At 39.0% G+C, this 13,121-nt stretch overlaps 1 protein-coding gene across 28 annotated transcripts in view; it reads left to right on the top strand.

Moving 5' to 3' along the window:
- Positions 1–13,121, top strand: part of NSRP1 (nuclear speckle splicing regulatory protein 1) — a 72,844-nt gene that overhangs the window by 2,595 nt on the left and 57,128 nt on the right. For 24 of the 28 annotated variants that reach the window (XM_511382.9, XM_063798764.1, XM_063798765.1 and 21 more), the window contains one exon: positions 35–128. The exons of the other annotated variants lie outside the window; for them this stretch is intronic. In XM_511382.9, the coding sequence (XP_511382.6) occupies positions 35–128 (94 nt within the window). The remainder of the gene's footprint in view (positions 1–34; positions 129–13,121) is intronic. 28 annotated transcript variants of the gene reach the window in all.

The raw sequence follows: 13,121 nt of genomic DNA, 5'->3' as shown, positions 1-13,121 counted from the left end.
GGTTTAATTTCTATTTCAAAAAAAATATATGCAGGTATGGGCTTATTTTGCCAAAGAAAACACAGCAGTTGCACCCTGTTTTGCAAAAACCATCAGTGTTTGGGAATGATTCTGATGATGATGATGAGGTAAGGAAACCTATGTTTTACTCGTGCATGGTTGGAAATGTAAATTTTTTAAAAATTGAACTTGTGACTCTGATACCTTTGCCTTTGTTATTTGTCAATACAGTGGAGTATAATTTACAGAATTGTCAAAAAGGAAGGTGTAAAGAAAGCAGCTCCACCGATTTTTTAAAGATTTTTTTCCCTCTAAAAGCTGCAAACTTTACCTTTAAACAAATACACGGTCTTTTCAGACTACTGAAATTGTCATAACAAAACTGTTGGTGTAAAGATCCCTAGGTATGAGTTATTAAGATGTCGCCAATTTTCTACAAATTTTTATTAGCAAAGCAGTTTTTAATTTGTTAACCATGAGCTAAGATCACTATATAACAGTTCTTAACAACGCTACTTTTTTTTAAATTCAGTGTCTGCCAAATGTAATTGCTCAGTTATAATCGTGGTAGTGAATAGTTACTCTTGATAGTACTACAATAACATCTAATATCAACATTTTCTATTTTAGCAGCCAAAACTACTTCTGTGAAACCCACAGTTATATATCAGAAACAACCCCAAATGTGTGCTTTTCTTTTCTCTTTTTTTTTTCTTTTTTTGAAACAGTGTCTTGCTCAGTTGCCCAGGCTGGAGTGCAATGCCGCGATCTCGGCTCACTGCAACCTCCGCCTCCTGGGTTCAAGCGATTCTCTTGCCTAATCTTCCTGAGTAGCTGGGATTACAGGCACCTGCCATCATGCCCAGCTAATTTTTGTATTTTTGTAGAGACAGGGTTTCACCATGTTGGCCGGGCTAGTCTTGAACTCCTGACCTCAGGTGATCTGCCTGCCTCAGCTTCCCAAATTGCTGGGATTACAGGCGTAAGCCACCGCACCCAGTAAATATGTGCTTTTCTAATACTCCCTTCATGTTTTAATATTTTTTTTTCTTTTTTTTTTTTTTGAGACAGAGTTTCGCTCTTGTTACCTAGGCTAGAGTGTGATGGTGCAGTCTTGGCTCACTGCAACCCCTGCCTCCCAGGTTTAAGTGATTCTCCTGCTTCAATCTCCTGAGTAGCTGGGGTTACAGGTGCCTGCCACCATGCCTGGCTAATTTTTATTTTTTTATTTTTTTGTATTTTTATATTTTTAATATTTTTTATATTTAGTAGATTTTCCTGCCTCAGCCTCCTGAGTAGCTGGGATTACAGGTGCCCCACCACCACGCCCAGCTAATTTTTATATTTTTAGGAGAGATGGGGTTTCACCATGTTGGCGAGGCTGGTCTTGAACCTAACCTCAGGTGATCCACTTGCCTCGGCCTCCCAAAGTGTTGGGATTACAGGCATGAGTCACCGTGCCCAGCCTCTTTTTTTTGAGATGGAGTCTCCCTCTTTCGCCCAGGCTGGAGTGCAGTGGTGCGATCTCAGCTTATTGCAACCTCCGCCTCCTGGGTTCAAGCGATTCTCCTGCCTCAGCCTCCTGAGTAGCAGGGATTACAGGAACACACCACCACGCCTGGCTAATTCTTGTGTTTTTAGTAGAGGTGGGATTTCCCCATGTTGATCAGGCTGGTCTCGAACTCCTGACCTCAGATGATCCACCCACCTTGGCCTCCCAAAGTGCTGGAATTACAGGCATGACCCACTGTGCCTGACCGGTTTTCAGTTTTTATTATATAATAGCATGGGTGGATAATTGAACATATTTGATATTTCTTTGCTACTTTTGAAGACATTGGCTCTTTATGGCTCACAGTTTTTAAAAATTGAGGTATAATTTACATATAAAATTCTCAGATTTTAAGTGTACAGCTTGATGATTTTTGACAAATGTATATGCCCCAATCAAGATTTAGAACATTTCCCTCTCTCCCAAAAGGCTTTCCATACCCTCCTGCAGTCAGTCTACCTCCCCACTTGCTACCCCAGACAAATGCTCATATTTCTATCACTAGATTAGTTTTGCCTGTTACAGAATTTCATATAAAAAAAACATATAGTATGTACTCTTTTATGTCTGACTTACTCCACTCAGTATAATGCCAGATTTATCCATGTAGTTGTAGAATCACATTTTTCTTAAAATGGATTTTTCCCCCTTAACAGTGACTTAAGTTTTTCTTCCATTTTTCTGTTTTTATTTCTTCATAAAATATTAGAATAATTGACCATAAGAAATGAATCAAGGTTACTAGTTAAATCTCCATTTCTGCGTAGCCAACTAGAATATTTTCAAATGGAATATTGAGGAAGTTACTAATTACAACTTTTGAATTTTTAATTATGTCGTTGCATTAGTAGATATTTAATACCTACAATAGGTTAAGAGTTGATCAGTTTTGCATCTATATAGCCTATATACTTTTTATTATGTGGTACGCTTTTAACAGTTTTTTTGGGGACCTTATATAGTGTTGCTTTCAACCAGTGTCTAGTCTAGTGGGGAAGACAGACATGTGAACATGAATATAAAGCAAACTGAAATATGAAAAGGAAACTAATATACTGAGGATTCCTGTGTGCTCATTATACTTTATTTGATCTTCAGGATCACTCTGATGTATTATTATTCCCATTTTACAGGTCAGAAAATTGAAGCTCAGGTTAAGTAATTTGTTCAAGGCCATGTGGCTGATAAATAAGTGTCAAGATTGGGATTTGAACACAGGCCTATCTGACCTTCAAACCTATACTATTCTTCTGTCTTGCCTTGTTTTAACAGTAGCGTTACAGAATGTGAATGAAATGTAGAGAATGAAATGATTCTTGTTGCAGGAAAATCAAGGCAGGAATAAGCATTTAAATAACATTCAAGGCTGGTTTAGATTTAAATAGGCAAAAATAGAGGTGAAATAATTTCATTTGGGAGAGAACAGCAAGAAATACAGAATGGCATACAAGTACAAGGCATTTTTGTGGAATAATGTGGCTGGAGAAGAGGGTATATAGGAAAAAATGTTGCAGATGCGGTTGTAACAGGATTGGGCCAGATTGTGGAGTGCCTTAAATTTTTCGTATAAAATTTCAACTTTATATTTTCAAGTAGTTTTTGAGTAATTCGGTGATATCATCACACTTTTGGGAAGATAACTCTTGAATTGTAAAACAAAGAAAGGGAGAAATGAGAGATAAGTTTCAAAATGCTTGTTAGAAGGCTTTTTTAGTAGTTCAGGTGAGAGATCTCAACCTAGGTTGAGGTCAGTGGGAATTAATGGGGAAAAATGTGAGCGATACCACAGAAATAAGTAGGACCTGGCAGCCACATTGAATATATGGGAAAGAGATGGAGTCCTGATGCAAGATCTTTTTTTTTTTTTTGGTCATCATTTTCCCTCGTTAAAAAAATATATAATTCACACACTGTATACTTTACCCTTTTAAAGTGTACAATTCACTGTGTGTGTGCGTGTGTGTGTGTTTTTTTTTTTTTTTTTGAGACGGAGTCTCTGTCACTCAGGCTGGAGTGCAGTGGCATGATCTCGGCTCACTGCAACTGCAACCTCCACCTCCCGGGTTCAAGCAATTCTCCTGCCTCAGCCTCCTGAGTAGCTGGGATTACAGGCACCTGCCACCATACCCAGCTAATTTTTGTATTTTTAGTAGAGACGGAGTTTCACCATGTTGATCAGGCTGGTCTCGAACCCCTGACCTTGTGATCCACCTCGCCCGGCCTCCCAAAGTGCTGGGATTACAGGCGTGAGCCGCCGCGCCGGGCCAATTCACTGGTTTTTAAGAGTTGTGCAGGCATCACCACTGTTTAGAACATTTTCCTCACCCAGAAAGAAACTGTGTACCCATTACCATCACTCCCCATTCTCCCCACCCCTAAACCCTGGCAACCACTAATTTACTTTCTGTTTCTATGAGTTTCCCTATTCTGCACATTTCATATAAATAGAATCATGCAATAGGCTTTCTTTTGTGTCTGACTTCTTTCACTTAGCATGATGTTCTCAAGATTGTAACGTGTCAGTACTCTTTATTTCTTTTTTTATTACTGAATAATATTCCATTGTATGAATGTACCATATTTTATCTATCAGTGGTAGGCATTTGGGTTTTTCCCAATTTCTGGCAATAATGCTGCTATAAATACTTGTGTATAGGTTTTTTGTGTGGATATGTTTTCATTTCCATTGGATATTCTACTGGATATGTACCTAGGATGGAAATTTCTGGTTCATATGATAACTCTGGTTACATATATATATATTTATTTTTTGAGACGGAGTTTTACTCATCACCCAGGCTGGAGTGCAGTGGCGTGATCTCGGCTTATTGCAATCTCTGCCTCCCTGTTTCAAGCAATTCTCCCGCCTCAGCCTCCTGAGTAGCTGGGATTACAGGCATGTGCCACCATGCCTGGCTAATTTTGTACTTTTAGTAGAGACAGGTTTTCACCATGGTGGCCAGCCTGTTCTTGAACTCCTGACCTCAGGTGATCTGCCTGCCTCGGCCTCCCAAAGTGCTGGGATTACAGGTGTGAGTCACCACACCTGGCCTGGTTTTATTTTTTGAGGAACTGCCAGACTTTTTCAAAATGGCTGCACCATTTTGCATTCCTGTCAGCAGTGTATGAGGGTTTTGACACTTCCACATCCTGTCTAACATTTCTTTTTTATTGTAGCCATATAGAAGGTGTACAGTGGTATCTCATTGTGGCTTTGATTTGCACTTCCCTGGTGGCCAATGTTGGACACTTTTTTGTTTTTGGAGAAATGTATATTCATGTCATTTACCTTTTTTTTAAAAAAATTTAAAATTGAGATGGGGTCTCACTATATTGGCCAGGCTGGTCTTGAACACCTGGCCTCAAGCAATCCTCCCGCCTCAGCTTCCCAAAGTGCTGGGACTACAGGTGCAAGCCACTGTTCCCAGCCACATTTATCTCTTTTTATTTTATTTTATTTTTTGAGACAGAGTCTTGCTCTGTAGCCCGGGCTGGAGTGCAGTGGCACGAACTTGGCTCACTACAACCTCCACCTCCTGGGTTCAACCAGTTTCCCTGCTTCAGCCTCCCGAGTAGCTAGGACCACAGGTGCAGCTGGGATTACAGGCATGTGCCACTACGCCCAGCTAATTTTTGTATTTTTAGTAGAGATGGGGTTTCACTATGTTGGCCAGGCTGGTCTCGAACTCCTGACCTTGTGATCTGCCTGCCTCAGCCTTCCAAAGTGCTGGGATTACAGGCATGAGCCACCGTGCCCGGCTTTACCTCTTTTTAAATTGGGTTGTCATTTTATTATGGATTGTAAGAGTTCCTTTAGTATCTTATTAGATATGTGGTTTGTAAGTATATTCTCCTGTTCTGTGGGTTGTCTGTTCACTTTTCTTGAAAATATCCTTCAAAGCACAAAAGTTGTTTTGAGGAAGTGCATTTTTTGCTGCTGTTGCTGGTGCTTTAGTGTCCTACCTAAGAAACCATTGACTAATCCGAGGTCACAAAGATTTCCACTATGTTTTCTTCTAAGAATTTTGTTGTTTTAGTCCTTGAGTTTAGGTCTTTCATACATTTTGAAATTTTTTTTTTTTTAATAAGAGAGAGGGGGTTCAACTTCATTCATTTGCATATGGATATCCAGTTGTCCCAGCACCTTTTGTTGAAGACTGTTTACCATTAAATCGTCCATCGTCTATTTACCATTAAATTTTCTAGCACCCTTGTGGTTTAATATACAAATAATTATAAAAATCACTTACTATGGATACAACAGAAGGATTGGACATGCTTATCTTGCATTTCACATTAAAGCACCCTGGTATACTGTGTAACACAAAGCATCATGGCCAGGCATGATAACTCATGCCTGTACCCTCACGCACTTTCGGAGGCTGAGGTGGGAGAATCGCTTGAGGCTAGGAGTTCAAGTCCAGCCTGGGCAACAGCGAGACCCCGTCTCTATAAAAGAAAAAAAGTGTGGTGGCACGCACTGGTAATGTTAGGTACTTGGAAGGCTCAGGTGGGGAGAATTGCTTGAGCCCAGGTTTGAGGTTGCAGTGAGCTAGGATTGTGCCACTGCACTCCAGCCTGGGCAACAGAGGGAGATCCTGTCTCTAAAAGAAAAAGAAAAAGCGATATGAAATGACCACAACATACCACAGTTTGAGAAGGATGGGTTTACACAAGTAATCTAGAGAGTTTTTTGATGTTACTGCTGTTTCTTTTCCATTGTGAAATGAGGCTGGTGTTAGCTAGCCAGTGGGTACACTAGAGTCAGCAAAGATAGGCCTGGGCCATTTTGTGCTAGCTTTCTCCTTCCCTCCTGCTCTTCCTCTTTTCCTCCTTCCTGTAGTGGGACTTTAATACAGAGAATTGTTAACATAGGTGATGGAAGACTTGAGATGCCAAAAAGGGGATGATGAGGCAGTCGAGAGATTAGCAGCAGTAAGAAGCAAGTAGTGATATATAGAGGGATACAAGTAGGAGATGGTTCTTGGAGGCTGGGGACCAGAGTTACCTGGTGGGAACTGGGCTTGTCCAGAAGGAGCAGAAACATTTGGGAGATTCAGTCTTAGAGAGAAAGGTTCTCCTACCTTCCGGTCAAAGCCAATGGACAAGGGAGCTGCAGCTTATTTCTTAGTGAACGGAATATAAAACCATTCCTTAGAATAATTTCCTTACCTATAAAAAAATCAGTCCGGTTAATTCTAGCTTGTCTTTTTACTGAGAAGTAAATTTATTGAGTATATTTAAATATTTGTGAGATTTGGCCAGTCATGGTGGCTCAGGCCTATAATCCCAGCACTTTGGGAGGCTGAGGTGGGCAGATCACTTGAGGTCAGTAGTTCAAGACCAGCCTGGCCAATATGGTGAAACCCCATCTCTACTAAAAATACAAAAATTAGCTGGAGATGGTGGTGGGCACCTGTAATCCCAGCTACTCAGGCTGAGGCAGGAAAATCACTTGAACCCTGGAGGCAGAGGTTGAGTGAGCTGATATCAAGCCACTGCACTCCAGCCTGGGTGACAGAACGAGACTCCGTCTCAAAAAAAAAGATTAAAAAAAAAATTTGTGTGATTTGACTATATATTAAAATCTCTTTCATAATTAGTCAACAATTTAAGCAACAATTAAATTATTAGTGCTGTGGAAAATATAGAAGAAAGATAATTTCTTATTCCCCTCCTGAGGAAAGCATTTGATACACCTGGAAAGGAGCTGCTATGAAGCCAATTTATCTGTTCTTTTTATCAATTCAGCAGCATTTAAGATCAGATTTTTTCTCTAGTGGTCCAGCAGAGGGAGCCCTAGCACATGAATTGTTTTCATTTTGTGCTTGCATCCAGGTTTAGTTTAGTGGGAAAGTGGTAGTCTATCCCTTTTAATTATAATTTAAGCAGTTCCTCCTTTCTTTTTTGAGACAGAGTCTGGCTCTGTCATCCAGGCTGGAGTGCAGTGGCGGCATCTCGGGTCACTGCAGCCTCCACCTCCCAAGTTAAAGCAGTTCTTGTGCCTCAGCCTCCCAAGTAGCTGGGATCACAGGCGTTCGCCACCAGGCCCAGCTAATTTTTGTATTTTTTGTAGAGATGGGGTTTTGCCATGTTGGCCAGGCTGGTCTTGAACTCCTGGCCTCAAGGGATCTGCCTACATCAGCCTCCCAAAGTGCTGTGATTGCAGGCGTGAGCCACCATGCGTGGCCTAGTAGATCCTCTTTTTCAAATTGTCAGAATAAGTTAGAAATAATTATCATTTTGTTCAAGGTGGGAGAGATGGTTGGGGGGGGTGAAAGTTTTTACACCATATGAGTAAGAAAGCATATTCTGATGCTGCTATCAATTCATAAGTGAGTGGTTTTGCTGTCATAATTTTCCGGTCTCACTGTCACCATGTTCATTCTTTTCTGTTGGATTATTTTAATTGTTTCATAACTAGTTTCCTTATTATCTATCTTCTCAAATTATTTATGATATTGTCAGATTGATCTTCCTAAAGCACAGTTATAATCACTGATCCTCAATCCTGAACGTAATTATATTTAAAATCTAAACTGCTAATCTTGACTTTGAAAACCTTCTCTATGCTTTGCCCCTAGAATGCTTACTAGCATTTTCTCCTAACTGTTCCTCCATAAAAAGTACACTGTCGTGCTTGCAGTTTTTCACAGCTCTGCTTTTCTTTACACTGGAAGTCTTCTCCCCATTTTTTTAATGTCCAAATTATAGCCATCCTTCAAAACCCAGCGCAAAAGCTACTTCTTTCAAGATACCTTCTTTGATTTTCCTCACTGGAAAGAATCTCTTCCTTTTTCTTACACTCTTTACCTTTCTTATTGCACTTAGCTTTTAAAAGCTTGCATTATAAGTTGTTTACATACATGTCTTGTCACTGTACTAGATAAAGTATGAGCTCTATAAGTTAGGATCTGGCCATCTAGCCTAGCTTCGTTTTTATTTTTTGAAACAGAGTCTTGTTCTATTGCCCAGGCTGGAGTGCAGTGGCGCGATTTTGGGTCACTGCAACCTCCGCTTCCCAGCCTGAGCAATCTTTTAGCCTCCGCCTCCTGAGTAGCTGGGACCACTGGTGCGAGACACCACTCTCGGCTCATTTTTGTATTTTTTTGTAGAGACAGGGTTTCGCCATGTTGCCCAGGCGGGTCTCAAGCTCTTGAGCTCAAAGTAAAACGCCCACCTTGGCCTCCCAAAGTGCTAGGATTACAAGTGTGAGCCACCATGCCTGGCCTAGGCTAGCTTCTAAAAATTAGTAAGATTATTTATTCAGGTGTTTTAGCTGTCTGTATTGTAAAGATCCAGATAGTAAATGTTTTAGGCCTTGCAGGGCAACTGTACAACTTCAGTCTCAGTGTGAAAGCAGCCATCAGGCAGTATGTAAATTATGAGCATGAGTAATAAATGTGTTTTAATAAAATTTTATTTACAAAAATGGAGATGGGCTGTATTTGACCCATAGCCTACAACTTGCTGACCACTGGTCTGTATGATTGTTCTCAAAAGTATTTTTGATAACAGATATTTAATGAGTGTTGTTAAGTGACCAAAATGGTTAGATGTTGCATGACAGATTAAACCTAGAACTCTTTTTTAGATGTTTATCTATGATAAATGCCTGCCCATTTTGCAGAGCATAATGAATTTTCCTTTTAATGTCGGCAATTGAAATGTTTATTTCTAAACAATGGTATACTTGTGAAATCTAGTTTTGTAACATAATTTATATGCCATTAAGAGATACGATGTATACAATCTGAAAATTGTTGCACTTTTTTTGGAGACAAGGTTTTGCTCTGCTGCCCAGGCTGGAGTGCAGTGGTATGATCACGGCTCACTGCAACCTCGACCTTCTGGGCTCAAGTGATCCTCTCACTTAAACACTCCAGTAGCTGGCACCACAGGGATGTGCCACCACATCTGGCTAATTTGTTTATTTTTTGTAGAGACAGGGTCTCCCTCTGTTTCCCAGGCTGGTCTCAGACTCCTGGCCTCTAGTGATCCTCGTGCCTCAGCCTCCCAAAGTGTCGGGATTATAGGTGTGAACTACTGTAACTGGCCTAGTTGTTGCTTTTGGATAAAGAGACAAAACTTTTTAACCACTTTAAAAGAGAGTATTAAGTTTAGATAGCTAAAATTTATTAACTTAGTTTTACATTTTATTTAATTTACATTACTTATTATTTTTTTTCATTTTTTGAGACAGGATCTTGCTCTTTCACCCAGGATGGAGTGCAATTTGTGCAGTTGCAACTCATGGCAGCCTCAACCTCCCAGGCCGAAGCACGCCTCTCACCTCAGCCTCCCAAGTAGCTGGGACCACAGGCACACACCACCATGCCTGGCTAATTTTTTAATTTATTTTTTGTAGAGACAGAGTCTCACTGCGTTGCCTAGGCTGCTCTTGAACTCCTGGGCTCAAGTGATCCACCTGCTTTGGCCTCCCAAAGTGTTGGGCTTATAGGTGTGAGCCACTGCACCTGGCTGTGAACTTAGTATGTGTATATATGTATATGTAGTTATATATATATATAAAATTATATATATAAAATTACTCAGAAGCCATGGTATATTCCTTTTATAGGTTAAGCATTTATAGAAATTATAAGGGAAACATTAAAACCCTAGCAGAAAAAAAAAAAGAGGAAGGCCGGGCGCGGTGGCTCACGCCTGTAATCCCAGCACTTTGGGAGGCCGAGGCGGGCGGATCACGAGGTCAGGAGATCGAGACCATCCTGGCTAACACGGTGAAACCCCGTCTCTACTAAAAATACAAAAAATTAGCCGGGCGTGGTAGCGTGCGCCTGTAGTCCCAGCTACTCGGGAGGCTGAGGCAGGAGAATGGCGTGAACCCGGGAGGCGGAGCTTGCAGTGAGCCGAGATCGCGCCACTGCACTCCAGCCTGGGCGACAGAGCGAGACTCCGTCTCAAAAAAAAAAAAAAAAAAAAAAAAAAAAAAGAAAAAAAAGAGGAAAACACATTTAGAGACAAATATAGAAAAAAATAGAAATATCTAATGAACATTAAAAATACTCAATTTTACTATAAGAAATGTAAACTTAGGACAATAGTGAGCTACCATTTTTTGCCATCATATTAGCCAAATACTTTTTAAAAATGAAATGGCAAGATCTTTGTGAAATTGCACTCGAATTTTTGTTATAAATTGATGCACATTTTTGGAAGCAGATGGACCTCTTCTGGAAAGCAGTTCCAAAAATTAGTATAAATCTTTTAAAAGTTGACTATTGTTTACCCAATATTATCAGTCAGGAGACAGAAACCTTGCCAATATTTTCTTTTCTAAAATTTTGTCTTGGAATTGTCAGAAATTGATATAACATATTTTTAGGTATTCAAAAGCATTTATCTTGGGTCTCTTTATGATCGTAAAAACTTAAGACCAGTCCAGCTTTCAACGGTGAAAGCATGAGTAAGTAAAGTGTGTGCAATACTACGGCTATCACATTCATCATGAAATAACATTTAGTGAAAAAATATATACAAATTTGTTATAGATAAAAGGAAAAAAGACAATAAAGCATTTCATATTAATGGTAGTTATCTTTGTATGGCAGACAATGAGTGGTTTTTTTGTTTTTTTTTTTTTTAATTTGTAGAGATGGGGGTCTCGCTATATTGCCCAGGCTCATTTTGAACTCCAGGCCTCAAGTGATCCTCCTGCTTTGGTGTCCCCAAGTGCTGGGATTACAGGTGTGAGCCACCACGCCTGGCATGATTTTTTTTTTTAATACTTTTCTGTATTTTCAACTATTTTTTAAGAAAAATTATGGTGAATTTTAAGGATTTCCCATAGTGTATTTAGTTTCTAAATCATATTAAAATGTAAAAAGATATAACACATTTTATCTGATAGAAGACTAGGAGAGAAAATATTGGGACATTTTAAAAGCGTGAGGTAGATGAAATAAGGATACAAAATTGAATACTTAGGGTTGTACAATGCTATAGGTGCACAGATAAGTAAAAAATAATAAATGAAAATGATTACTTTTTAGCATGGTAGTGTGAGTTTTTTTTCAAAATCATATTATTATTTTGTTATAATTTTGACGAATACAAGGAAGTGAGTGCTTAAAAAAAAAAAGATAACCATAATTGTGTATTCCCAAAGTAAGAAGCATTAGCAAGTTACAGGATTACATAAGTGTATACACTTCCATTCCTTTCACTATTTCTTAATATTTCTCCTCTTTAATCTTTTTAAAAATTTTCTTAAAAAAGTAAGTTGAAGGTTTGGTTTTCCTAATGAAAAATTAATCTTATTTTAGCTGGAAGCCTGTTTGGCTTACTATTGGTAAGAAAAAGTTAAAATTTTAATCTGTCTGAACATTATAGTACATCCAAATCAATAAAATGTTTTAGTTGTGGTTTTTCATCAGTTTTAATCAGATAATGTCTTACTTCTGTAGATATAGTCTAGTATAGTTCAAATAAAAAGACAGTTGTATATAGATAAGACAAAGCATATTGTGAAAATGTTGGGAAATTTAGGTTATTTTAATGATGGCTGAGAATTTGTGAACTTTTCTCATATGCTATTAAACTGAATTACTAGTAAATTTATGGTACCGAGTATATCAGAGTATAAACAGTGAGGGATTTAAAGTAATTTTGCAATTTGCTAAAATTTCATCCTTAACCTACTGGCTAAGAGTGAAAAAGCAAGAAGAGAGAAAAGGAAAAGGATGGAACTAAGACAGTTCTATTAGAAGTGGGGAGATGGCAAGAGAATTCTCTCCTCCTTATTTTTCTTTTTCTTTTTTAAAATATTTCATTTTGAGACAGGGACTCACTGTTGTCCAGGCTAGAGTGCAGTGGCTCTGTCACAGCTCACTGTAGCCTCAACCTCCTGGGCTCAAGCAATTCTCCCACCTCAGCCTCCCAAGTAGCTGAGACTACAGTCATGCACTACCATGCCTGCCTAATTTTTTTTAATTTTTTTGTTGAGACAGAGTCTCACTATGTTGCCCAGGCTGTTCTGGAGCCCCTGGCTTCAAATGATCCTCCTGCCTCAGCCTCTCAAAGTACTGGGATTAGAAGTGTGAGCCACTATGCCCAGCGTCCACTAGTCTTTTTAACCATTGTTTTCCATTTCTGAGGTCTTTGACTTAATTTCATAGTTTTTCAACATGTGCTCATTGGGGCATTATTTCTTAAGTTTTTGATTGTTAAATAATGCTTGCCCATTGCTTTTGTCACTTAAATATCTACTTGATTGGGTGTAATATTTCTACAATAACAATTTATTTCAAAATCTTACAGACATTAGTGATTTTTTCTGGTACTTAATGTTCTTATCAGGAAGTACAACACTATAGTTTCTTTTATCCCTACTTCTAGACTTTTTTTAATTGGCTTGGACTACTGGAGAGTATATAGCCTTTTTAACTCAATGTGTCTTGCTGCAAATAATGTTGAATTGTTTTTTCCAGGAATACACTGTTTCTTTTTCTCTAAATATTTAGCTTTTTCTTCATTTCATTGAAATTTACTGTCATCCATGTGCTGGGTTATCATTTTGGAGGATCATCTTTGTCTTTCATATCAT

This window comes from Pan troglodytes, chromosome 19 (assembly GCF_028858775.2).
Source record: "Pan troglodytes isolate AG18354 chromosome 19, NHGRI_mPanTro3-v2.0_pri, whole genome shotgun sequence".
Taxonomy (NCBI): Eukaryota; Metazoa; Chordata; class Mammalia; order Primates; family Hominidae; genus Pan; species Pan troglodytes.
Note: the sequence above shows the minus strand (reverse complement) of the source record. Positions and strands in the feature narration are given on the sequence as shown.